Source organism: Lactuca serriola, chromosome 8 (assembly GCF_051521515.1).
Source record: "Lactuca serriola cultivar US96UC23 chromosome 8, Lser_US96UC23_V15, whole genome shotgun sequence".
NCBI lineage: Eukaryota > Viridiplantae > Streptophyta > Magnoliopsida > Asterales > Asteraceae > Lactuca > Lactuca serriola.
In genome coordinates, this window is record NC_136415.1 from 153,813,178 (window position 1) to 153,840,987 (window position 27,810).

General features: G+C 35.1%; 1 protein-coding gene and 1 long non-coding RNA gene across 2 annotated transcripts; one reads left to right on the top strand and one right to left on the bottom strand.

The window, feature by feature from the left end:
* Window positions 1–80: 80 nt before the first annotated feature.
* On the bottom strand, window positions 81–3,234 carry LOC145071460 (uncharacterized). The gene is made up of 8 exons (XM_079018335.1): window positions 2,264–3,234; window positions 2,093–2,169; window positions 1,834–2,002; window positions 1,606–1,694; window positions 1,357–1,521; window positions 1,188–1,265; window positions 666–769; window positions 81–434 (listed from the first exon to the last, which is right to left on the bottom strand). The coding sequence occupies exons 1-8, from the start codon at window positions 2,739–2,741 to the stop codon at window positions 329–331; spliced, it is 1,266 nt and encodes a 421-aa protein (XP_078874461.1). The 5' UTR covers window positions 2,742–3,234; the 3' UTR covers window positions 81–328.
* Window positions 3,235–9,122: 5,888 nt separating this feature from the next.
* On the top strand, window positions 9,123–9,714 carry LOC145070367 (uncharacterized). Its single transcript, XR_013689918.1, has 2 exons — window positions 9,123–9,446; window positions 9,533–9,714. It is a non-coding gene; the product is annotated as an uncharacterized LOC145070367 (long non-coding RNA).
* The last annotated feature ends 18,096 nt before the right edge of the window (window positions 9,715–27,810 follow it).

Sequence of the window (27,810 nt, forward strand, 5' to 3'; positions counted from 1 at the left end):
CTATATAACTTCTAATATATCTTAAATATTTGATCACTGCAATGATAAGAAAGGAATAATATGATCACCTTTTAAACATGTATCATAAAAATAAGCACTCATCTAGCGATATAGGGCTTTTTAATTTATTTCACAAAAAAAAAAATACATAATGTGATAACACACATTCTTACATACATTTTCAATACAATGTGTGCATTACATTTACCTTTTTCACAAAGAATACACATTTTTGATTTATACGATTGTCCCACAGTTAGCAGATATCTTTTGATATGGCTGTAAAGATCTACATGTACTTTATCTACTTTTTGTTAAATAATAAATATCAAAAAAACTGGAAAAATAGGCTTGTTGATCCATCACTATACGATTTTATGTCTGCTGGTTTCACAAGGGCTCTACATAATGGGCATGTCCTCTCCCGCTCAAACCTGTAAAAACTCAAACCACTTAAGATTCAAATATTACAGAACAAGTACCTCTACTTTTACAGGTTTGTCAATTTATTCTCCACTTACCATTTTTTTAACCGTTTTAAAAAAAAAATGGTTTTGAAATAGGACAAAATACATACTTTTACCATTTTACCCACCTGAACGATTATGTTGTTTATGATTATTCTAAATTAAACCGATAAAATAGAGAAAAAAAAAAAAGCTCACCATTCTGATACGCATTCTTCACAAAATATATGTTTACACCGTAAGACAATTGGAGAGTGCAGTTTTTCCTGACAAATGGCGCAAAGATCTCCAGCAGCACTCACCTGAATGAGGGCAATTTAGTCATATTGTCTGATTTCAAAAGCATGTTGTAAAATATTGCATCTATTAGAAATTTAAGAGTGTGTCTTGTTCATGGATTTCAACGGAATTGGAATTCGAGATTCCAGTCCATGGCGTGTTGCCAAATGGACGGAATTCAATTCCATCAAAATCCTTCAAATTCCATATTTGATGGATTTCAATGTTCCCCAAGTTGGTTGGAAGGAATTCAATTCCATTCTTGCTTTTTATTTCAATTACATAAATTTACAAAAAAACAAACTATTGAAACATTTTTTTTTCTTTTATTACTTTTATCATTGATTTCCATATTTCCAATTCCTTCATATTTCAATTCCTTTCACAGATTCCATTCCTAAATTCATTACCAAAATATTTGTACAAAAAGTTTCTGCTAACCTGCTCAGTAGAAGCAGATGAACCATAATGCACCTCTTTACGAGACAACACCCTTAATGCAGCCAACACCAATCGTATCTATACACAAATAAAGGTCTCCAACTTAAATTTTAAATATCCAATATGAAATCAGTTTTCTTCTTTTCAAAATAGGCAATGAATTTTATACCTTCTGTATGACAGATGTAAGCTTGAAAGTTAAGTATAATCCTGCTGTAACTGATGAAAAGATACTTCCATATTCTTTGTTCAAAAAGAATCGATACCAAACAGGGGTAGGCAACAAAGTACGATACAGAAGTAATGTGTACTCAACCAGAGTTAACATTTGACCCTACAAAAATATACCCTTGAGTCGAATAAGAAAAGACTCGAAAAAACATGAAGGGCAAAAAGGTAATTGACACATATTGGTTACCTGTTTCCTATAATTATGACCTCCTGTGTTCTTGTAGTACATTAAAAGTATACACTTGAAGACCATAGCCGCCTGTCTCGCCATTGAATCTGAGGTGAACAAATGTTTTCATCATTATTATCGATTTGGCTACTTAACTATTATTATAATAATCACTAAATGGATAAATTGGTGAAAGTATGTTGTGATTTTCTGTGTTTAATCATTACAATGAAAACAAAAACATACCATTAACCAAGATGATGAACAAAGCATGCCAAAATGGTGGGACAGATTTTGGAGGAAGCAAAATCAATGGATACATAAGATCATCATTTTGATACCACCAGTAAATAAAAACCACATGAAGAATAAAGATCACAGTGATGCTGATGAGAACAAAAAATTTCCTCTCTCCCTGAAAAAATTCATTGACATTTAAGGGGTTAGTAAGAATTCAGAAACTATCATTCATGGGAGAGAAGACTTGACAAAATTTCAATTATACCTTCAAAGCAGTTTGCTTTTGTAAAATGTCATTTGATTTGAATAGAACTGCAGATATCCAAATTGTCCCAAAAAAACCTAAAAGAGCCAAATACAAATGGAAGCATATTCATATGGGATGGATGAACACCTAAAATTGTCAAGAAACTTTAAAGAAAAGTAAAATGATTACCTTGTAAATGTTGGCGAATTAAAACAACCAGGAGAAGCAAAGAGAAAGGAAGAATCTGCTCAATCCATTGTGCGACGTTTTGAATATCATATCGATTGTTATTTGAAGAAGTTGCAGGTGTCTGCTCATCAACTCCATTTCTTAACTCCTCTACTCCTCTCTCACTAAAGTTACCTATTTGTTCCTGACCATTACCAACCGCTCCGCCACCATCCCCCACCACATTAGGCGGCAACTCTTCCTCCACGGCACCCATAATCCTAATAGAAACTTCCTCTCCTCCACCGGACACATCATCATTTACATTATCATGCTGCATCTCGAGATCAGAAGTAGAAACTGGTCGTGATTGGTTGTGGAAAACTCCCGATTGCTCCAAAAAGGACAACAGTGGCGCCCGAATGATTTCGCGTAATCGGAACCTTAAACCACTTCTACTGCTACTTGAAGATAAATTACTTGCAGAAGGAGGTTCCATTTCTAGCTTCCGATTATCAAAACAGAATATAAACACCAAAAGTATCACAAAGAACAGAAAATAAACAATAACAAAACCCTAATTTTGACTAGAATGGTAAACGAACTTGGAGGGCACGGCAAACGCTCTACCCTTGAAGAAATTAAAATATAAGTCAAGAAGATTAACAAGAAACGACATCAAACACACATATCATATCATGTTACTATGCATCCACAACTGGTTCTGTAATCCACAAGAACAAAAGAAATGATGCAGTGAATTTGGGGGAAGCTAATTCTGATAAGAAGTAAAGAAATTGTGGTCTGAAATTGTGGAAATAGCGGAGTGAAGAATGAAGATTAGCTGAAGTGGGTGTCTGATGGAGAATTCGCCGGAGGTGATAGAGAGGAGAAGGTGTGTGTTGAGTGTGAATCTTCACATAGTTATCGTAGGGGGTGGTGGTTGCGAAATTTTGGAACAAGTACTGTTCTTTTGACCAATAGGGCGCGCCATTTCCAACTTCTCTTTTGTTTATTTTTTTATTTTATGCATTAAACCATTTGAGATTTTGTTAGACCAAATCCTACAAAGAAATATTTGTGAAATATTATATTTGAAAACTTGTGGAATTTTTAAAACAAAAAATATATGTTTGGAAATATTTTAGAAAACCTTTGTTCAACACGAAAAAAAAAATTGGAAATAGTGAAAAAAAGAAGAAGAAAGTGTGGAAATAGTAGATAATTGATTTAAAGAAGGTTATATGTTTTATTATTTACAAATATCCATTTGTTTTATGGATTTTTGTGGAATCTAAATAAAGTCAATGAAATATTCATCTGTTGAGGTGTTTGTTTTCGTCGGATGATCTTGAGCGGTGGACATCAACCTGCTACAAAATCCATATAAAAAATTAACAAAACAGATAAAGGATTTAAAATTATGCATCTCGACCACAAAAAAAATTGATCATTGTATAAAGTATTTTATATTTTTTTAGGGAGCGGATGGTGAATTTGAATTATTATTCTTTTTTATTTTGTTAAAACAATAATTTTATGTTTATTATTGTATAGCATATATATTAAACTCAAACAAGCATACAAACATCACCAAAATCTAACAACAATAAATCCAAAAAACACCAAAATCTAACAACAATAAATCCAAAAAAGATAAATATGCATTATTTGTTCAAATGGAAGACCATAATTTATCATTTCAAACAACAAATTTAAAATATCTAAATTTAAAAGCTAATTATTTTTTTACACATCTAGGTAACGAACTTTTTGGAGTGTTCATATATGACCATTATGACCGGATGTAACCCGTTACAGTCGGTCATAATTGTCATATGTGAATGCTTTCAAAAAATTCATTACTTAGATGTGTACAAAAAATAGTTATCCAGATGCAAACAAATAAAAAATTTAATTATCTTAATCATGGGGCGTTGAGGGGGACAAAGTGGACAGCTGTACATGATCCGATTTTTTTATTATATATTATTTTTTTTAAAGAAATTTATAATAACAAAAGAGTTTTTTTCTGACTCGTCTTTGACCTTTAAGAATATTTAATTCTTAGGGACCAACGTTGACCCTAATAAATCAATTTCCCGTTTTTTTTTTCTTATCAAAATTAGATTTCACCCAAATTTTAAGCCTAAATCTATCTTAATTCGATACATATAGCATAGAATGTGTGTTCATCGTTTCATGTTACTTTCATCGACTTATATCTTGATTCTTAAGGGGGTTTGACGCCTCCAAGTTTGTTTTCCATTATTGTCAAATTTTGTGCTTTGTTGTTGTTTTTCTTTGTTGTGATACTTTTGGTGTTTATTTTTTTCTCTTCGTAACCATATGCTATAAATGGAACTGCCTTCTACAAGTAATTTATCTTTACATAGTAACACAAATGGCATAAACATATCTAGATTATCTAAAATTCCAAGTCACATGACAAGATAGATTATGTACACATGATTTTCATGTCTTTATTTTGAAAGAAAATGTTATGAACATAAAACACAAGGCATGCATAAACTTTTTGAACCAAAATTAAACTTGCCTTCAAAATAAGAAAAATATTTTAGGCATGCACAAAAAAGTTAATACGATTACATTGTTAAAGAACAACTATCACTCATGTAAAGCGTATTATGCATGTAACGCCCCTAAAACGTGGCATATAATACCTACAAATATATTATACAAATATCTACCTACAACGAAAGTTGTAAGTCAAATACATAAAATATTAGAACTATAACAAGCCCATGACCCATCCATGCTTTTTCTATTCCTGTAGATCCATTTATAAGGTGTTCTTTGATATTAAGAGTGCTCAAAGCCCAAGACTTAGGAAGCAAATTGTAAATCGGAAATGGTTACCAGGTTTTGTAACTAATTAATGATTAAGGTTGGAGGGAATGGTGCCACAAGAATCACATTCCCTCCTCTGACAAATTGACGCCACATAAGTATCATGTCAACTCTACCATACAAAGTGTGGTTCTTTGGTACACACTAGGTGTGGTATATTAAAGAGGGAGAAGAGAGAGAAACAACTTAATAGAGAAAAGATAGAGTAGGAGGAGTGCAACATTATTTAGGTGAAGAGAGAGAAAAAAGTATGGTTCCTACCGCAAGGTGGGGGCGTTGTTTTGGGTGATGATGTGACGAAACCGTAGGTGAAACCGCACACACTTCCTCTGGTCTAATATACCCCTTCGACATATCTTAAGTATTATTATATTTTAATTCTATATTTTCTAATGGTAACATTTTTAAAAGGGTTAATGTCATAAAAATCATACAACCTCTTATGTTCGGTTCTAAATGGCACAATATCTTTTTTTTTTGTGCCTTTTAAGTCATTGAAGTCTAAAAGGACCTCTTAAAAAATGAATGAAACAGGTTATAAGGTAATCTTAGATGATGAGACTTAATTCTTGTCCACATGGATGTTGATATGGCCTAATTGCCTTTCATCATTCCCACCACCCAGACTTGTACCTCGTTGCATCCGTACCAAATTATCTCAATGAATTCTTGTAACAAATCCTTTCTCTCCATCTTCAATGCCCAAGCACAATATACTGGTCTTCCTTTCCTCTCTGTCTTCTTTGCCACTTATTCGCCTCTGATAAGCTCTTTGTACCCACTTTCAACCATGTCCTTCATTCAAGCTCTTAAAATGGGTAGGTTTGAATCTTAAAGATTCAGATTGTTTGTTTACATCTTAATCAAGGGTCTGAAAAAATACATCTAACCGCATCTTGGACCTCGTGAGGGGTTGCCGCCCCTTGGACCCTGCTCCCAAGGGCGCTGCCCCCATACCCTGTCAGTTCAAGGGCTTCACCCCTAAATAGCAGTATAATTTCAACAATGACAAAATCAAACAAATGTGCACTCTGCACCATATTAATTTGTTCGATAATTGCCAAAGTGACATTGATCAACAAATTAATCCCATTACACTTAAATAACATTAGTGATATAAAATCATCAACAAGATCATGGTGCTAAATTTGTTCATCTTAGAGGGCATGAAAAAAGAAAATTTTAATGGATATATAGGATATGGGTGTGAATTGATGGTGCAAAAGAAGGAAAGATATATGTTTTGAAGACTTTGTTTAGCCATCTGATTGTTGGATGGTTTTGTTGATGTCTAATGCGTTTTGATGCATTTTATTCCTAGATTTTTTTAGATTAATTTGTTGTTTCTATGGTCCAAGTTATTTTCGAAAATGAGGTGTCTTTCCGCTCTTACAATAGAAATGTTCTGATGATTGCCAACGATGCATCAAATGGTAAGTATATTCATTTATGCTTCAGAATTCATATATCATGACATTTTAATTTTGTTCTTAATATTTTAAACTGTATCTTATTAGTATTTAAAATAAATGAATGAAATATATATATATATATATATATATATATATATATATATATATATATATTATCAATTTATTATTAGATAATCACTTCATACAATAACGGAAAATTTGGAGAGTTTTAACATTTAAAAAATTAAATCCAATCTATAGATTAAATAAGAAAATATATCAAATTAATTACATTTTTTTATATTATGGTGTGTGAGAAAAGCAAATCAAAAATTTGTGTTCGATTGGAAATTAATTCATGGTTTTATGTTTTGCATAAAAAAGTTATTTAAATTTAAAATATAAAAATTTAATCAAAACTAAGAAGACAATTATATATATATATATATATATATATATATATATATATATATATATATATATATATATTATTTTCAAAAACATAGTTTGAACAAAACAAAAGATTTGATGCATATCTATATTGGGTAGATTTGTCATACTACAATGTTATAATGAGAATAAATGAAAGTAAAACATTATAAAAGATTTAAAATTTAATCTTTTGTTTTTATATCGATCAAACCGGCAATTAAAGAGGTATTATACTAGTATTAATATAAAAGGATTATTATATGAAAAAGAACAATGCTTATAGTGAATAGAATATTATTTTTGGTGTAAAATTTGTCAAATCCTATAACTTTATAACGTTATTAATCAAAATATTTTGACTATGATTAAATCAATAAATTTTTAAAAATCACCCTTAAAAATATACCATGCCAAACAAACACCTTTTGATTAAAAAAAATTGGGCTCATAACCTTATTTTCACGAAAGGCTATAAACGATAATGGCCCAAAAAGAACGTTCCGGACACTTGGATCAAATCCTAGGGCTGGGCTCTCACATTTTCAAGCTCAATTAGATTGAAAGAGATTCTGAGAACTATTTGATAAGATCGGAGCAATCGACGATGGGAAAGATTCCGGTGAATGTAAAGGCTGTGACGTACGCCCTGTCTCCGTTCCAGCAAAAAGTGATGCCTGGTCTCTGGAAGGATTTCACTCAAAAGATTACTCACAAGGTCACCGGGAACTGGCATAGCGCTGTTCTTCTCGTCTGCCCGGCTGTCGGCGTCTACGCGTAATTCACAACCCCATTTTATATATCTAAACGATGTTAGCTATATCCAATCGGTTTTAGTTTTTATGTTTTGCAACGTTTCAATTATCTGATTATTTACAGATGACAGATCCATATCTAAGCATAGTTGTGCCCATCCGTTGCTTTATGCTCATGATTTGATCTATTGTCGTCTCTAAAATTGTATATGATTGTGATGAGTTGACTAGGTCAACATAGTTATGGATCCGTATAGTTGTAATGCTCGCTTCTTCTTTTTTTTTTTTTTTTTTTTTTTCTTTTCTACTCTCTCGACTAGAAATTGATTCAAATGATGAGCATATATATGATATATCTCTGCTAAGTTTTTTTGTAAGAGAAGGAACCCGAAGGACTTGAATTTGGAAAATTGTGCATTTGTGCTTGGTTTGTTTGCCTGAGAGATCAATTTATTAACTTGTGTAATGACAAAGATAATAATGGGTTAACTGAAGAGTTCTTGCTCTTTTTGTGAAATGCCTTCATTTTTACTCTAGATTTCATTGCTGGCCACATATTGCTATTTAGGAAATTCGATTGTAAGTAGACAAATGGTTTGTTTTGGTGTTTGCTAGTTAGATTATGATGATTGAGGAATATATTGTTTGATGGATCCTGCTTACAAACTTGTCTAAGATTTTACAGTGGCAGAAAAGTTGGGTAGAGATATTTTGGGGTCATGATATAATTAAAATGGAAGGAGGAAGACAAACAGAATAATTAGAATCTAGGAATATTCCGAGTATTTGAGTGTATCTTCTTTTGGAGCGCAATTGTTTACCAAAGTGCATAGCTATAGAGAATTTAATGAAGATTTTCACATGCATGATGATGAAGATGATGGATAATGACTCTAGTGAAGATGAAGGGACTAGTAGGAAAAATGTGTATTATATGAGTTGTGAGAAGGATGGATGATTATCATGATAGATGATAGTGATACTTGTGAATTTTTTTTTGCAGTATTTCATTATTTGAAATATTGCCAAATCTTAAAGGTTTTTATTTCAATCCACCTCCCAATTCCCAAAGCCATCAATAAAAAACATTCAACAAAACCCTCATTTAATCAAAATGCTACAAATATGAGGCTTCTAGAATGTTTTCCTATATCATTTTATAAATCTTTATAGCTCTCATAACCCAACACATCTACAAGCTGTTATATAGAGTCACTATGGACTCGGGGTTGATACAGACCCGACACAGCTACAAGCTGTTATATAGAGTCATTATGGACTTGGGGTTGATACGGACCCGACACAACCACGTGCTATCATATTTGTATATATGTTGTATGTGGTATTTTGGGGAACTCATTAAACTTTGTGCTTACGGTTTTGTGGTTTAAACATTTTCAGGTACTTCCAGTTTTAAAAAGAAGAGTCCGACTTGATCGCACTGCATCCACTCACTGAAGATTTATTTTGCAATGACTATTTATGATTTACTCTGATGTTTTGAGAATACTTCTACTCTAATCGTCTTTTGGGATAATGTATGAATGGTTTTGACTTATTTAAAATGAAAACTTTACTCGATATTTTTGGGATGTTACAAAAATCATCTATCAATAAAATATCCAAGGATGATGTGCACAATCATGCCTTCGACTTTCCCAGATCATCTGATGTACCTGAATCCAGTCGGAAAACTATGGGCCAGGGCAATCCAGTCGGGAGACTGTGGCCCAACATGTATGTTTGTATATGTTCTATTGTGTGAGAGTATTTTCGGAGAAAGTCATTGAGCTTTGACTTACAAGTTGATTTTATGGATTCAGGTACATCAGATGATCGGGGGCAAGACGAATGCGTGATTGTGCACATCGTCATTAGATATTTTATTGATAGATGATTTTAGGATACTCTGATTTATGATTATGGCTTTTTGGAAACAATTTTTGTATGATTTATAGATTATCAAATGGGTTTGAAAATGAAAAAATTACTATGATTTTTGGGATGTTACATGCATTTTTTGTCAAAAGGGTAAAATGAATGTTTTATGTTTTTTGGGCAAACTTTGTGACTTCACAAATTAAGACCTGTATTAAGTCAGTGAGATATGACTTAGCAGAGTTGTAGGTTATGTTCCCCCCTTCCTGTGGATATAAAGATCATCGAAAACGGGTAAGAAATGAAGAAGTTATGTGCGTTAGAAGTTGGGACAAAAATTTGTCGCAAAGCTGGAATAGAATCAACCAAGGAATTGTTGTCAAGGAGTTACCACGCTGCAGTGGATAGATCACCATGACGTGTCGAGCGATGACTAGGATCCAAATCAGACATTGTCGTAAGTAGAGGGCAATGTACTTTGTCCCCTCAGCACGGTATATGGGTGCCATGATGCGGTGGCCAAAGTAGAATGCTAGTGGAGAAAGAGCACCACGACGTGGCAAGCAAGTGGATGCCATTAACCAAGGTCAGGTCAACAGGACACCACAACACGGTAAATAGATGGTCGTGACATTATTATACAAAAGATGTAAAGGTTGTTAAGCCTTCATTTTCGTCATAACGCACCCCCAAAACCCTCCACAACCAAGCTCTGGCGATTTTGAGGTTGGAGAAGGATCAATAATCTATCAATGGTGCTTGTGGCTTGGATTGAAGGTAGAAAGCTTATGAGGTAATCATCTTCCCCATTTTTAAGCTAATTAGGGCTTAATGGTGTTTTGATGAATTGGTTATATTTCTTGGGTTGATTAGCCTATAGATCAAGTATGATGTTATCGATAGTGTCTAGAAGCTTTAATCAAGCTGAGAATGTGATTTCCATGGTGGAATCTATGTATGTAAAGTTAGGGTTTGAAACCCTAACTAATGATTATGTGAATATTGATGCATTAGAGTACATTGTAATGAATTAGGTATTATGAGGTGTTTAATTCATTGGTTGAAGTAGATTAAGATTTGGAGAATGAAAGATAGAGTTTTAATCCATTGAGTGCTTATTTTGACTTAGAGAGTCAAAAGATCTTAATAGGATAATACAAATCTTAAGATGTTTGTGTATGCGTATGATTAGGCCTAAGAGCAAAGAAGATGGATCCAAAATGCGTCAATGACAGAATTGAAGAAAGTGGGGCAGTTAGTTATTACTCTCACACACCCTCTCCTTCTCTTTAAATGTTGAATCTTGGGGCACTAAGTGAATGCCCCCAAGTAATGAGATGAAGATAAATGAAGAATACACGTGTAAGAACATGTAGTTGAGCATGTACGTATATTTAGAGTATGCATGAGGTATACGTTGGAAACATGTAGCACAACATGTAAGTATACCTGAAGTATGTATGTATGAGTATATGATGGAAAAGGTATCCGTGCATACCTAAAAGATTTAGATAGAGACAGGAGATGATTATATGCAGTATAATCATAAGGTTAAGTATGTAGCTCTAGACATTATTGGTATTGTGTAGAATAACAATATGTTATTAAACATATATAGAGATTAAGTACTTAATGAGTTAAGTACTAAACGAGAAAGATTAGATAATCTCTTAATGAGATGAAGAGATAGATTGTCCATGGGACGAGTGTTATGTGATGAGTCACATAACAAAGATAGAGATGTAGAGAAAGATGGTTCCTTCGGGGACAAGAGATAAAGGTTCTTTCAGAGACAAGTGATAGAGATTCCTTCGGGAATAAAGAGTATGGTTCCTATGGGACAAGAATATGGTTTCTACGGGAACAAGCGTATGGTTCCTTCGGGAATGAGATAATGTATTTGCTGTAAATGAGATGATGATCCCTTTGGGGATGTAGATAGATGGTTCCTGTGGGAATCAGAATTGTGTATGGTTAGAGAAGAAAGAGAAAGGTTCCTTTAAAGGAACAAGCTAAGAGAGTTCTTTATGAGAACTCAGATTAATCCAATAGGGATTAAGTGTAAGAAATTCATAAGGGATTCAAGAGAAGAAGAAAAATTAAGGATCCACAAGGGATGTTTATAAAAAAAAATTAATTAAATAATAATATACCTTTAAATAAATTACACATAAAAAAATTTATTCTCATTCAAAGTCAAAGTTGTTAAAATTATGATCATGGTCATAGGATCGTATGATCTTACGATCTCACGTAGATAAATCGATTTTGATCCTACGTGAGACATTTTTGGGTAATTGAAAGGGAATATTATCCACAAACACAAAAGAATATTTCAAGCCTCCTTTGTCACCTTCTATGGAAAGCATTGCACCTTAACATTCTCCCTTTCAATGCTTGAAATATATTACATGAATCTCCAAAAATGAGGTTCTAAACTCCGAACTGCCAACTAGCAAAAATGTGACATATACGTGATATACAATAGCGAAGCCACGAAAAATCTAGCATCTCCATAGTCTCCAAACCAGCATTTGGGATAGATGACATTATAAAGCAAGCTCCAAAGGGCATAATCATCCTTGAACTCCAAAAATTAATACCAAAATAATCATATAAAATTTAAACCCACCATGAAATCACATTTCATAATCAAACTTCTGAATCACTTCTTAACAATGAATAACTCTCTCTCAATGTCACACCAATCTACAGATAATACATGAATAACATTTGTTAATGGCGTGATCACCCAAAAACGCCATATAACAAATCAAAATCTCGATAATCCTTTCCCGATAAACCAAATCAAGCCATCAAAGCGTCATGGTCATTAGAGCAGCTAAGCTTCAACGAGACCTGAAGTTATACTCAACTCCAATAATCCTTTCCCCAAGTTTAATACAAAAAACCTTGACTTTGAAAAATTACAGTCTTTTTTCAAATAACCAATACACATTCTCTCCATTTTTATGATCGAAATAATATAAGATCATAAAACATGTAGTTGTCATGACAATGTGTTGGATTAGATAAACACTATCAAACTCACCATTGACATGTGAAATATATAAATAAGCTCAAATTAGAAAAGTTAGAAAATTTTGAAATTTTATTGAACTTTGAACTATTTAGCCATTGAATTTGACTTTAAAATCGGAATTATATGTGTACTATTCATCTCCTGCACGAGCTAAATTCTTTTGTTCACATTCATACAATAATCAATTAAAATTAATTTGAAATTGACATTGAATCTCTAATCCTTAATCAAGATTATATTTAGAAGACTATATATAAAGGAGTCAAAGAATTCTCCACAAGCAGAATATTCCAAAATCCAAACCTTCTGCCCCAACATAACCAAACATTATTTTTTGATTTCATCTTAATGCAGGATTCCAAATCTCCTACAAGTATAATCGAAATATTATGAAACCAACAAAATAATTCAAATGATTGGGTGTAGTAGAGGTGGCAAAAATTGACACGACATGAAACCCGACACAAAATAAACGGGTTTGGGTAAGATATTTCAACCCGTTTAGATAAACGGGTTGACATGACACCACATGAAAATTAAATGGGTAAGGTTAGGGTTGAGAATTTCAACTCGAAAATGACTCGTTTATTTATATGCAAGTTTTTTGATTTATTTAAATAAACTAGAAAGATACAAAACCAAAAGCATAAGTAAAAGAAAACATTCGAATTGAATTGTTTTGTAATGTTGAAATGACTTAGCCGTCTAGATCAAGATTTCATTTCAGTTTTTTCATTCTCTCCCAAACTGCCCAGTCTCTTTCACCACTCTCACATCCTCATGATCTTGTCATACGCCTCCCCAACTCCCACTCTTTTAATTTTGTTATCTAAACTTGCTATGACTTCATCTATTCTACCTCAAAACAATTAGTTTTTCATTTCCGCCTACCAAACTCTTACTCTTTCAACATGCTCAATCTTTTAACCTCACATGACACGACATATTTCAATGTATAGCCCTAACCCGAAACCCGACACGAACTCGACACGAAAATAAACGGGTTGACACAACACGACACGTTAATTAAATGGGTCGGGTTAGGGTCAAGCACTTTCAACCGTTTAGTGTTTCGACACGACACGAACCCGACACGACACGACACGATTGTCACCTCTAGGGTGTAGTAACATGATGAAAAACATGCATATTATATCGGTTAAAATTTATTTTGTAAATAATCTATTTATATATTCTTCTAAATTCTATCTTTTAAAAAAAATATTATATAACTGTTGAACAATCAACGTTACATGAAAATGTTCTTTTACTTCAAAATTATTATTATTATTATTATTATTATTATTATTATTATTACATAAATAGTTCATGTTATTTACAAAAAGTTACAAGTTCAATCCTTAATTTCTTTTCAACGTACATATGGACCCTATGATTTTCATTTCTTGCCTAGTTGGTCAGTTAACCATGTAAAATAACTTATTTACCATTTTTACTATTTTTTTTAATCTTTTCTATTTATTTAAAATTTGAAATATTAAATTATACGGTCCCAACATACCCACCCCACCCTTCTTCCTCCAAATCACACGTATGACAACAACCTTGTTGCCCTCAAAGAACTCCAGGTCTTGATTAATCTTTTTTTCCTCCTCATCAGGTAGTATCATTCATCTTGTATTTATATGGATGATGGTGGATTTGATGAATCTGTAAAAATTCTTGTAAATGCATCAAAACCAGGTTCATTTGTTAGATTGTATAAAAATACAAATATACCCATTTGGTTGAATAGCAATATCTATTCAATATCGATAGTGGTAGTGGACTTGTAAAAATTCCAGTAAAAACAAGCTTTAGTTTTCAATTCTATAAAAAACACAAATATAAACATTTAGTTGAATAGCAATAGTAATATTGTTATCCATGGTCATGGTGGTGGATTTGATAAATTTGTTAAAATTCATGTATTGGAGGCATCGTCTACATGCATAAAAAACCAAGTTCAGTCATTACATTGTGTAAACGTCTTAGGGTGGATGACTTTCATGTACAGTATCATAACAAATGAATAGTAGTGGTCAAAGCATTACAACCATCATATTGATAAATAGTAAGTTTACATTGTATCCAAAAAAATTGTTTACTTGACAACATATACATATGACCATAAATAAATGACGTAACGTTGCGACGTCCTGTCCTCAAAACCGTTTCGGTTACCTGTCTACTGATGTCCTGAGAATACAATTGGTTTTGAAAAATGTCAACAATTAAGTAGGTGAGTTCATAAGCATTTTGTATGAGAGAAATCAGTAGCTTTTCCTTGTAAAAATGATAGAGTGTGCTTTCAGAAAATCCAATATTTTCTTTATAAATGGATTGGAAGTCTTAAACTCAAGACTAAAAATGTAAGTAATGTTGTACTGGAAAATATTGTTATGAAGTTTTATCTTTACATAAAACTACTTGAATGTATGTTAACCCCGTAAACCAAATGTTTTGTTAATACCCCATGTGAGTTATCATAACCATGTTAATGACTAGTTGGCCTGCTACGACGCTCTTTAGGCGTCAGAATGTTATGCTATTTGTCACCCTAGACTGTTCGGTCTAACTGTAGCTAACAACTTAGGTGCGGGGTTGTCAATCTTGTATAGATCTATACACAAGTGTCACGCTCTCCCTACAAGAGACTCTGGTTATAATTCAAGACTTAGTGTGTACTTTGGTAGGTACGGTGAAGCCAAATGTCTCACAAAATTGTATCAACCGGTTTGCGTGTACTGAAAATCCCTTTTTCTTGTAAATGAATGCATTACTCTTCCATAGTGGTTGCATAGTATAAAAATAATTATACCTTTAAATAATTATACGTTTCTTCCGTAATGATAGTGTAGTGTTTGTGACTCTCAAACTATACCAATTATAGTTTATTATGTTTGTTTGTTAAGACTATTTATATAATCATTTATATAAATACATAGTAGTTATCTTGGCTAGATATCTATAAAAGATTATGTCATGAAAACTTACATCCAATACAAGTATGAGAAATTTATATGAAAAAGTCCATTTAGAGCTTTTGCCCCATTTTTAACGGTGTTTTTGTCTAGTTCCAAAATAGATGGTCAAAGCATCATATTTAGGGTATATCCCACAAAATGGTGAAATAACTAGAATGTAACCCTTTTTGTTAGAAAAACTATATTTTGGTAAAAAGTCTCAAAATTCTTGTAGCTTTGTAATCATAACTTTTCTTATGATTATATAACATTGGTTATGTTTTGTTTTTGTTAGATTTACATCTCAAAACTAATATATCATAAATAATTGTCTAAAAACTAATGATAACCATATGTTATGCAAATAATGTTTTATATTTAACATAGAGATGAAACATGTAAGTATTTGTGTGATAAACCAAATTTTACTTGTATTCCCCCCCCCCCCTAAAACATGAAAAACTCAAAAATATGGGGGTATGAACTCACCTTGAGTGTGGTTGTGGTTGGATAAAGAGATGATTATGAAGATCTCCAAGCCTAAAACACTTGAATGTGGTTGATGAACTCTTTGAAGATGATATTATCCTAAGAGTTTTAACACATGATAATGTGTGTAAATAAGATGAAACTAACATGAAAGTGTGTAAAAACACTAGATAATCAAGAACTACTTACCAAATTCTAGGAATCAACTTGGAGAATTTTACCTTGGAAGTTTTGGACTTGATTCTTGAGAGAGTATGGAGTAAACAGAAGGAGAAATGGAGATGGTTGGGGTTTGTGGGTGTTCTCAGCTAAGATAAGGAGGGAAGAATGAGGTGATGTTTGCTTTGATATTTTTTGGACAATTGCATTTGTGACAACCCGAAATTTATTCCGTTGCTGTAACCCATTTCCGTTAATAGAATATTTTTATTTTTATTATTGTTATTAAAATTTCCGTTAACATTTGGGTTAGACAAATCAATTAATGTTTTATTTTATTTTTATTTTTAGTGTCAAAATGAAATAAATAAAAACACGTATAATAACCCCAGAATTATTTGGGAAAAATTTTAGTTACGACTAAGTCGGGTTACGACCATTTAATTGGGTAAAATTTTAAATTCCGTTTAATGTCGGTATGGGGTGGATCCCCACCTGGCCGCCAACTCAAGCCCTATATAAGGGATGAGTGGATTTCCCATGAACCTTTTTCTCACTCCTAGAAGCTTTCTCTCTCTACTTTTCTCTCTACAAGTGGGTTTAGCCAAGAAACACCTCATTCAAGCTCCAAATCCATAAGTAATCATTCCTAGCTTGTTGTTTTGCTTTGTGTTCATGCAAATTCGGGATTTAACCACCCAAAATATCTTAAAAACTAGAGTTTACGGTTTGGGAACACCTCCCAAAACTGTGAACTCCTTTAAGGGGGTTTTGAAGCCCCAAAATCCCTCCAAAACCTTTCTAATGCTTATCTATGACTTAGAAACTTGCATGCATGAAGTTAGAAACCCAAAATCATGCCTTTAAGGGAGTAAACATAAGTTTACGGTCCATGAACATTCATGAACCGTAAACACCATAAAAGGTGTTTTGGTGTCCCTAACTCCTTCCTTAACACGTTTAATGGACTAGAAACTTGTATGATTGAGCTTAGGACCACAAAAACAAAGGATAATGGGGTGTCCACGGGTTTACGGCCGTAAACCATAGGGTTCACGACCGTAAACTCCCAAGGAGTGGTCCAAGGACCGCAAACTCCAAGGGAGTGCCCCTTTTGAACCCTAATCACTTCTTAAGCCATGGATTTGATCTTAGAACCCTTTTTAATAATACAAGAGACCTTAAAGCACTCAAATACACTCCTCCCATGAGTTTACGGCCGTAAACTCATGGGGGAATTGGTCCCTCAACCGTAAACTCACCTAGGGTGGGTATTTGAGGAGTAAACTCCACAGTGAGGCCTTACACTCCTTCCTTGCAACCCAACAGCCTCCTAGCACTTGACCAAAGCGTTTTTCTTCGCATTAGGGTGTCTATGCGTGTTTAATTAGTGTTTAGTCATTAATAATATGTAAACATATGTCTTCATATGTTTCTAGGATCATAGTGTGTTTAAGTCTTCGCTTGACACCTAACATCCTACCCGACATTCCATCCACTTCACTCGCTGCAGCCGAGTTCATACCCCTTAATTAACCTTCCAAATGCTTTTATGGGGGGGGGGGGGAATACAAGTTGAATCCAACAATTTATAGTATCAATCACATGTGATTTGTAGCTTACAATCATAAAGGATTTCTATACTTTTAACTGGTTTGCCATTTAAACTGAAATCAATGTTTTCAAACTCATTTTCTTATTAAATTGTTATAAAAACTATTTTCAAACTCTTTTTTTTAACTTCTTAGGTTTCTAAAATATATCCACACCAATATGTTTATATAAGTAAGACTTGAAGGACTTAGGACTGATAGCTCGCCTTATTACATGTTCTTGTTTGATTGGGGTCTTAGGGTATATTGTTATTTGTCCGACTCTCGTTGAATTCTTAGTTATATATTGTATGTATTCGTGTTGGATATGAATACCTTCACTCAGTTTAATACTTTTGAGTATCCAAGAATGACTGCAACATACCAGTTAACTATAATAGGTATAGTTAAGGTTTACCACTCCCCACTACCATTACTATGATATTTACCACAATTAGTACTATTATGAGTCTCTACATGTTAAGTACTACACAATAAAATACTATAAACTATACAAAAGAACATTAAATACATTGTACCTAGAAGCACACTATACACTAATACCAGAAAACATACTAACACAGAATGTGATACACTGTTTCTCCATACGGCACGTTACTGCGCCTTCATCGTGTAACCTTAGTCTCCTGGAGGGAGAGCGGGCTCTACGTGTATAGATCTATACCGGGGCGGATACTCATACATCTCGACTGCTAGCTATAGTCTGAGCCGACTAGGCCCAGGGATGATAACATGCTACTACAATACATATGACCTGGAGGGTCATGATACATTCAATCGCCTATCCGCATGGTTACATACATATTCACATTCGGAACCCTAATTTAACAAATCACGAATTAAAGGTAAAGTAGACTCCCCGAGGTGTATTAAATACATATCGCTATCTAGAGTCTACGGTTAACTACCATCTAGCCGGCAGTAACACTGCTAGAATAACACATTATTTTCCCATTTACATTATTCGAATGAAGTTCTAATTATATGTTTATAATTACGGGCCTAATTGGGAAAACTTATACACACTCAGAGGATCAAACTTACAAGTAACCAAGTCTTGGCAGAAGACTACTTTTATTAGAAAATATAGGATTTTCTAGAGATTCACACTATTTTCAAACTTGATAACAACTTTCATGTCACACGATTGTAAACATTTTTATACAAGCAATGACACTAAATTCTTATGAACTCACCAGCTTTATGTTGATACTCGTTTTCAAAATAACTTGTATTCTCAGGTCGGCAATAGACAGGTACAGAAGCAGTTTTTGAGAAGACGGAGCGCATACAAGACTCTTCTTTACTTTTGATTATACTTTTTGGTGTCTATAAACTGTACAGAACACGCATGTATTACAATTACTATATTAATGAACTGGATGTGGTTGCTTGTTTTTACTATTATGCATTGTTATGATAATGTACATGACGTCCTCCACCCCAGAACGTATTCCGTCGTTCTAGGTTTTGGGGTGTGACAACATTGATACACGCTGAATAAAACTTTGTGTTGGAAAGGATGAAACATCAAGTCACGAAGTCAACCCTCTTTTCTCTTCTTTCCTACCGAAATCACATGTGATTTTGGCCTAGCACCATCGAGATCACCTAGTGATTTCGGTCCAGGCACAAACCGAGATCAACTAGTGATTTCGGTCCATGCAACAACCAAGATCACATGGTGATTTTCGGTCTAGGTGCCAACCGAAATCACAAGGGTTTGGGTCCTAGCCGTTGACTTGTTGACTTTATTTGATTTTTGTTGGCTCGTTTAACTTATGGTGGATCCAAATTTGGCAGTTGTCACAAGTAACAACCTTTATCTCAAACAATCTTATTTCTAACTTCTTTTAGTTTCTTAAAAAATGAGTCCTATCCAATCCATCCATAATTTTCCTTTTTATATTCGAGGACAATGTCAAAAATTGTTCACACAGGTCTCCATCAATCACAGCCTACACATAAATGAATGAAATATATTTCTTCTTATTTTTGTATCAATTTATTATTAGATAACCACTTCATACAATGACGGATAACTTGGAGAGTTTTAACAATTAAAAAATTAAATCCAATCTTTAGTTTAAATAAGAAAATAAATCAAATTAATTACATTTTTTAATATTATGGTGTGTGAGTAAAGCAAATTGAAAATGTGTGTTCGATTGTAAAGTAATTCATGGTTCTATGTTTTGCATAAATAAGTTATTTAAATTTACAATATAAAAATTTAATCAAAAACAATTATTTTTAATATATATATATATATATATATATATATATATATATATATATATATATATATATATATATGTAACGCCCGCAGATCCGGGCTAGTCAAATTAGAGGCAACAGGGGTCGAAAACGACTTTTCGACAAAAGATTATTTATAATAAATAATCTTAACCAAGTTGTAGAGTATGTTACAAGGTTTCTGTGCATATAAAGAACGCCGAAATCCGAGTTATAACGAAGAAGTTATGACCCGCCGAAGTTTCGCGACAGAACCGGCACGGTACCGGGAAGCGTAAATAGTGAATTTACGATAGAGCGAGATTTAGCCTTAGCGATCTAAACGAAAGTCATAGAATATGTTAAACTAAGAACATCGATAAAAAGAACGCCCAAATCTGACTTCGTATGAAGAAGTTATGATTTTTCGAAGTTTCGGAATAGCAGTGTACAACCCGAAATTTGAATATTAGATCGAGCGGTTTTTAGCCAAAACGAGCCAAAACGAGCTAAACGAGCTAAACGTTCCCACCTTCGTGTGGATATAAAGAACGTCGAAAACGGAGCTCGTACACGAAAGTTACGAATTTTTAAAGTTGGAAAGTGAAATTGCGAAATCTGATGCTAGAACGATGACGTGGCAAGATCCTGACCGTCGCTTGCTGATCACGGCTCGCTTCGGATGGCCGACACGTCGCCTCTCGGACGCCCAGCGTTCGCTTTGGACGCCCAACTTTCTCCTTACGCGCCGCGTGCGAGGACGGAACGCCTCGCGTACTTCAGCCTCCTGCGGTCCAGCTTGAGCCACGTCGCGCCCTTCGGAGGATTCCACCTGCTGATCTTATCCGAGCCATTACGCCCCGCGTAGGTCCGAGGTACGCCCAGCGTACCGAGGCCTCGCAGGACTATAAAAGGAGGCCGATGGTTCATCATTTTTCACACCTTTTTCACTTCTCTCTCTAACTTCTTTCTCTCTCTAAGTGCTATAAACCTCCCCTAAGCCCTAGTTAAACCCCTAGAACCCTAAGGAAGCCCCGAGGCTGAGAAAAAAGAGTTTTTCGGTTTCAAAACGCTGCTCCAATTAAGTCCCGGTTCTCGATAAAATTCGCTGTAAGTGTGCTACGCTTACGCAATTTTTAATATAGCTTTCATATAATTATAGGAATGTTATTAGGTCCTTAAAATAATTATTTGGGCTATTAAAATGAGTTATATCGAGTATTATTAACACTTAATAATACTCGGACTAATGAATTTGTCGCGGTTATCGTTAAACTAAACCCTAGTGGTATCGATACTAGGTTTTATCGAAGGAATATCGTTTTGAGAGTATCGAAGCGCTGTCCGAGTGCTGAGTCGCCACCTTCTCAGGTGAGTGCATAGTTACTTTCAGCTTACACATAGATATGAAGTATTTTACGTGCTATGTGTGTATATTATCTGTATACTTGTTATCTATGTTGGATGCACGTTTTATACATGTTTTCAATGATTTGAACTGTATATGTATTTTATATCTACATAATGTGTTGGGTAAAACATGGGTAGATATAATAGTTGCTGTGTGACAAAACAAAATAATAAGAGGCCTCGTTATAGCTGTTCTTGATGATCTAGTCATCTAGCGGAGTATAGATGACGACCACAGACTATTTAGACAGTCCAGTGGAACACTAGCAGGCTCGCAACCTGTAGGTGTTTATTCGAACTGTGTGTTTAACCGAACTGTGTGTTTATTCGAACTGTGTGTTTATTCGAACTGTGTGATCTGTGTGCTCACCAGGTATACTCCATCCCAATGATAGTCCTTTGACTAGCTCCCTTGTGTTAGATGTTTTAGGGATGTAATGTGAAAATAACGGGAATGGGTAATTGGGTTGATTGTTTAATGTTTAAAAATAATAATTATATTATTGTGGGTTGAAAACCCTATGTGCTCACCAGGTTTCCCAACCTGACCCACTCAGTTTATTTATATCACAGGTGTTGATATGAAGTGACATTACACTGAGAGATTTAAAGAGATGTAGATCACTAGTGTAAATAATTGTAAGTTCTGTTTATGCTTATGTTTCTGTATTAACGATGACATCCCAAACGTTTTAAAATGAAATAAATACGTTTCTTCGAAAATGTTTTAACAACGTATTCACCATGTTTTTCTGGGAACAAATTCCGCAACATTTTTATAAAATGAAGTACTCTGATTTTTATAAAGCATAAACAAAATCGGTCTTTTCTGGCCGTGATTTTGGGGATGTCACAGTTGGTATCAGAGCATTAGTTTAAGCGAACTAGGAATATGGATTTATTTCTAGACTTAAACTTAGAATGGTAAGCAATGATTGTGAGGTGTGAGCACTAGCTTATTTTAGGAATTGTGCCTAAAACGCTTTTATGTGCTAAATACTTGTGCCTGATATGTTGTTAGTTGTTCGGATCTATGGTCTGTTGCCGACCAGATCTGGAAACCTTATGTGTTTAGGATTCTAAACGTACAACTACGATATTAGAACTAGCATATAAACGTTTCGGAGTGATAAGGATGATTTAACCGTCAATCCTAAGTAAAGATCTAGATTCACCTTATTCGGTGTATAGATCAAGATGGTAAGGACCCGTAGTGGAAACGCGAATGCAAATGGGAACCGAGATCAACCCCCAGTGATTGAGCAAATACCGGTTGTGGTAGCCGCTGCTGAGCCCATAACGATGGCCGGAGTACAAGCGATGATCCAGGCGATGTTGGATCGTCAAATGGAGGAAACCAGACATTTGCTCCAGCAAAATCGAGAGGAAGCAACCATTCAAATCGAACAGCCCGAGTTGAACGAAGGGCAGACTGAGGAAGGAAACTACAGTGGGACTGTTGGTCAAGTCAACCCACCAATAGTTCGACAAAACAACCAAGATGACGAAGTCGAGAGGAATGGATGCAAGTACAAGGATTTTCTGACTTGCAAGCCATCGACTTTCACTGGAAAGGAGGATCCGATCGGGGTCATGGATTGGATCTCGGAAATGGAGTTAGCTTTCATGACATGCGGTTGCAGAAGGAAGCTACAGACCACATTTGCAGTGCGTCAGTTTCGAGGAGGTGTTGTACGTTGGTGGAATACCTTGGGGAAGACTCTGAGGCCCAATGAGCCCCTACAACTGACATGGGCAAAATTTATGGTGCAATTCAAACGAAAGTACTGCTCAGCTCAAAACCTGCTCGAGCTAGAAAACCAGTTTCTAACCCTGAAGAAGGGAAGCATGTCAATTGATGAATATACCAACAACTTCACCGAGAAGATGGAGTCCGCCTTGCGCCTTGTTCCGGATGAGCTGACGAAAATCGACAAGTACGCAAAGGGACTTCCATGGGAGTACGCAGTGCCAGTGCGTCAGGCACCTACTTTGGAGGCAGCTATCTGGGCTGCCAAGTCGGTTGAGGAGATGATCAAGGGAAGAGCCGCCAACAAGACCGAGGTTGGCGAAAAGAGGAAGTTTGATGGGTCTGCGAATCCCGATGAGAAAAGCAAGACAAGTACCAGGAAGTTTAGAGGTGGGAGCGAAGAAAGATGGTGCGAGAAGTGCAAAAAGAAACACTCTGGAAAATATGGTGAGGAGTTGACTTGTTTCAAGTGTGGGAAGCATGGGCATTATGCCAACGAGTGTAAATTCAACAACAGGGTGTGTTACGAATGTAACGAGGAAGGGCACTTCAAGCAAGATTGCCCAAAGAGAGAAGGGGCTACAAAGCCAAATGTGCCGCCAAAACCAAAGGTAAGAGGATTTCAAATGATCCTTGACGAAGCAGCTGATGATGCAAGGAATCAGGAGTGAGAATGGATATATAGAGATCAAGTTATGAAGAAGCCATATAGATAGTGTCATATGATGTAGCCTATTAGAGGCATAGTCTAGGGTGAACTTGAACACCCATGTAATAGTTTCAAGAAATAATAAAATCTTCGTTTTGTTATCTGGTGTGTTAAATTGTTGTGTGATTTGATGCATGGTGACTTGGGAAAACTGCAGGACAATACTTGGGACGAGTATGAGTAGGTGTGAATGGTAGTAGAGGCCTATACTACCGGAAGCACAGGACTCACACTTGGATCAGGGAAAGTCACAAGGTTACCAAGAAGCTAGTAATTGATTTCGTTTTATTCAAGTATGTCGTCACCATTGTTTCGGTAATGACTAAGAAGATTGTTGTTATCCCGACCCTGGTGGTCATATCCCATTGAGTCCGACTAAGATGAGTAGGTTACGTAGTTCAGAGAACCAAGTTTGATGAAGCGTCCGACTTAAACCAAACGACTGGAATCAAAGCGATCAATAGAAATATCGCGCTCGTTGTTAAAGAAGTTGATAGCTAGAAATGCTACCTTTTAAGATGTGATCTAGAACATGAAGGAAGGTATAGTCTGTTCTAAGAGACTTGAGTCTAAGCTTTGCAACACACGATGATAAGTCATTAGAATATGACACATCGTTCCATTGTAGTAATAAAAGAACTTATCTCAAGTTCGTATCAACTGAGGATTGACATTGTGGCTTGAAGGTCATAATTTAGAGTCTAATGTGAGATAGAGAGCGGATGTAAGATCGAGCACCGCCTGTAGTCAAGGAGTCCAAGAGTTAAATACTCATTCAAAGAAACATCGAAGTTATGAATTAGGATGAAGAGATAACGTATGGAGTCATCATGTAAGCCCTGTTTCGTTGATGATTCCGGGACGTAATCATCTTAAGGGGGAGATAATTGTAACGCCCGCAGATCCGGGCTAGTCAAATTAGAGGCAACAGGGGTCGAAAACGACTTTTCGACAAAAGATTATTTAGAATAAATAATCTTAACCAAGTTTTAGAGTATGTTACAAGGTTTCCGTGCATATAAAGAACGCCGAAATCCGAGTTATAACGAAGAAGTTATGACCCGTCGAAGTTTCGCGACAGAACCGGCACGGTACCGGGAAGCGTAAATAGTGAATTTACGATAGAGTGAGATTTAGCCTTAGCGATCTAAACAAAAGTCATAGAATATGTTAAACTAAGAACATCGATAAAAGGAACGCCCAAATCTGACTTCGTATGAAGAAGTTATGATTTTTCGAAGTTTCGGAATAGCAGTGTACAGCCCGAAATTCGAATCTTAGATCGAGTGGTTTTTAGCCAAAACGACCTAAACGAGAATCGAAGATCTCGTTGAGAGTAGCGTAACGAGAAAAAGATGGGCAAAAACGGATGTCGGATGAAGAAGTTATGAGGATTTAACGGACCAATCGTGTTCCAGCCCGTTAATAATATAAAATTTAAAATCGAGCCAAAATTAGCCGACGGATTCTAAATGAAAGTTGTAGAGTACGTTCCCACCTTCGCGTGGATATAAATAACGTCGAAAACGGAGCTCGTACGCGAAAGTTACGAATTTTTAAAGTTGGAAAGTGAAATTGCGAAATCTGATGTTAGAACGATGACGTGGCAAGATCCTGACCGTCGCTTGCTGATCACGGCTCGCTTCGGATGGCCAACACGTCGCCTCTCGGACGCCCAGCGTTCGCTTCGGACGCCCAGCGTTCTCCTTACGCGCCGCATGTGAGGACGGAACGCCTCGCGTACTTTAGCCTCCTGCGGTCCAGCTTGAGCCACGTCGCGCCCTTCGGAGGATTCCACCTGCTGATCTTATCCGAGCCATTACGCCCCGCGTAGGTCCGAGGTACGCCCAGCGTACCGAGGCCTCGCAGGACTATAAAAGGAGGCCGATGGTTCATCATTTTTCACACCTTTTTCACTTCTCTCTCTAACTTCTTTCTCTCTCTAAGTGCTATAAACCTCCCCTAAGCCCTAGTTAAACCCCTAGAACCCTAAGGAAGCCCCGAGGCTCCCGGAGTCCCGAGAAAAAAGAGTTTTTCGGTTTCGAAACGCTGCTCCAATTAAGTCCCGGTTCTCGATAAAATTCGCTGTAAGTGTGCTACGCTTACGCAATTTTTAATATAGCTTTCATATAATTATAGGAATGTTATTAGGTCCTTAAAATAATTATTTGGGCTATTAAAATGAGTTATATCGAGTATTATTAACACTTAATAATACTCGGACTAATGAATTTGTCGCGGTTATCGTTAAACTAAACCCTAGTGGTATCGATACTAGGTTTTATCGAAGGAATATCGTTTTGAGAGTATCGAAGCGCTGTCCGAGTGCTGATTCACCACCTTCTCAGGTGAGTGCATAGTTACTTTCAGCTTACACATAGATATGAAGTATTTTACGTGCTATGTGTGTATATTATCTGTATACTTGTTATCTATGTTGGATGCACGTTTTTACATGTTTTCAATGATTTGAACTGTATAAGTATTTTATATCTACATAATGTGCTGGGTAAAACACGGGTAGATATAATAGTTGCTGTGTGACAAAACAAAATAATGAGAGGCCTCGTTATAGCTGTTCTTGATGATCTAGTCATCTAGCGGAGTATAGATGACGACCACGGACTATTCTAGACAGTCCAGTGGAACACTAGCAGGCTCGCAACCTGTAGGTGTTTATTCGAACTGTGTGTTTAACCAAACTGTGTGTTTATTCGAACTGTGTGTTTATTCGAACTGTGTGATCTGTGTGCTCACCAGGTATACTCCATCCCAATGATAGTCCTTTGACTAGCTCCCTTGTGTTAGATGTTTTAGGGACGTAATGTGAGGATAACGGGAATGGGTGATTGGGTTGATTGTTTAATGTTTAAAAATAATAATTATATTATTGTGGGTTGAAAACCCTATGTGCTCACCAGGTTTTCCAACCTAACCCACTCAGTTTATTTATATCACAGGTGTTGATATGAAGTGACATTACATTGAGAGATTTAAAGAGATGTAGATCACTAGTGTAAATAATTGTAAGTTCTGTTTATGCTTATGTTTCTGTATTAACGATGACATCCCAAACGTTTTAAAATGAAATAAATACGTTTCTTCGAAAATGTTTTAACAACGTATTCACCATGTTTTTCTGGGAACAAATTCCGCAACATTTTTATAAAATGAAGTACTCTGATTTTTATAAAGCATAAACAAAATCGGTCTTTTCTGGCCGTGATTTTGGGGATGTCACAATATATATATATATATATATATATATATATATATATATATATATATTCAAAAACATAGTTCGAACAAAACAAAAGATTTGACGTATATCTATAATTGGATAGATTTGTCATACTACAATGTTGTTATAATGGGAATAAATGAAAGTAAGACGCTATAAAAGAATTAAAATGTAATCTGTTGTTTTTATATCGGTGAAACCGGCCACCGAACGATTATTATAGTAGTATTAATATAAAAGGATTATTATACGTAAAAGAACAAATGCTTTATTTTTGGTGTAAAATTTATCAAATACTATAACTTATTAACGTTTTTAATCAAAGTATTTGACTATGATAAATCAATAAAATTATAAATAAATCATTCCAAGCATCCTTAAAAATAAGGTTGTAAACGAACTGAACGAACATGAACGAGGGTTTGTTCATGTTCGTTCGTTTACATTAGTTGAACAAATAAACGAACATGAGCGGATAAACGAACGGGTTTCTTGTTCATGTTCGTTCGTTTAACAAATTACATTGTTCATGTTCGTGAACATGCTAAACGGACATAAACAAACAAAGATAAACAAACATAATTAAATCTATATGAACATATAATATA

What these genes read in the sequence shown, in the direction of transcription:
- LOC145071460 (XM_079018335.1), bottom strand. Translation starts at nt 2,741, where the DNA reads ATGGAACCTCCTTCTGCAAGTAATTTATCTTCAAGTAGCAGTAGAAGT. An exon ending in GTTCATCATCTTGGTTAATG is followed by an intron (nt 1,695 to 1,833) that starts GTATGTTTTTGT and finishes TGTTCACCTCAG; the next exon opens with ATTCAATGGCGAGACAGGCG. An exon ending in TTACATCTGTCATACAGAAG is followed by an intron (nt 1,266 to 1,356) that starts GTATAAAATTCA and finishes ATTTGTGTATAG; the next exon opens with ATACGATTGGTGTTGGCTGC.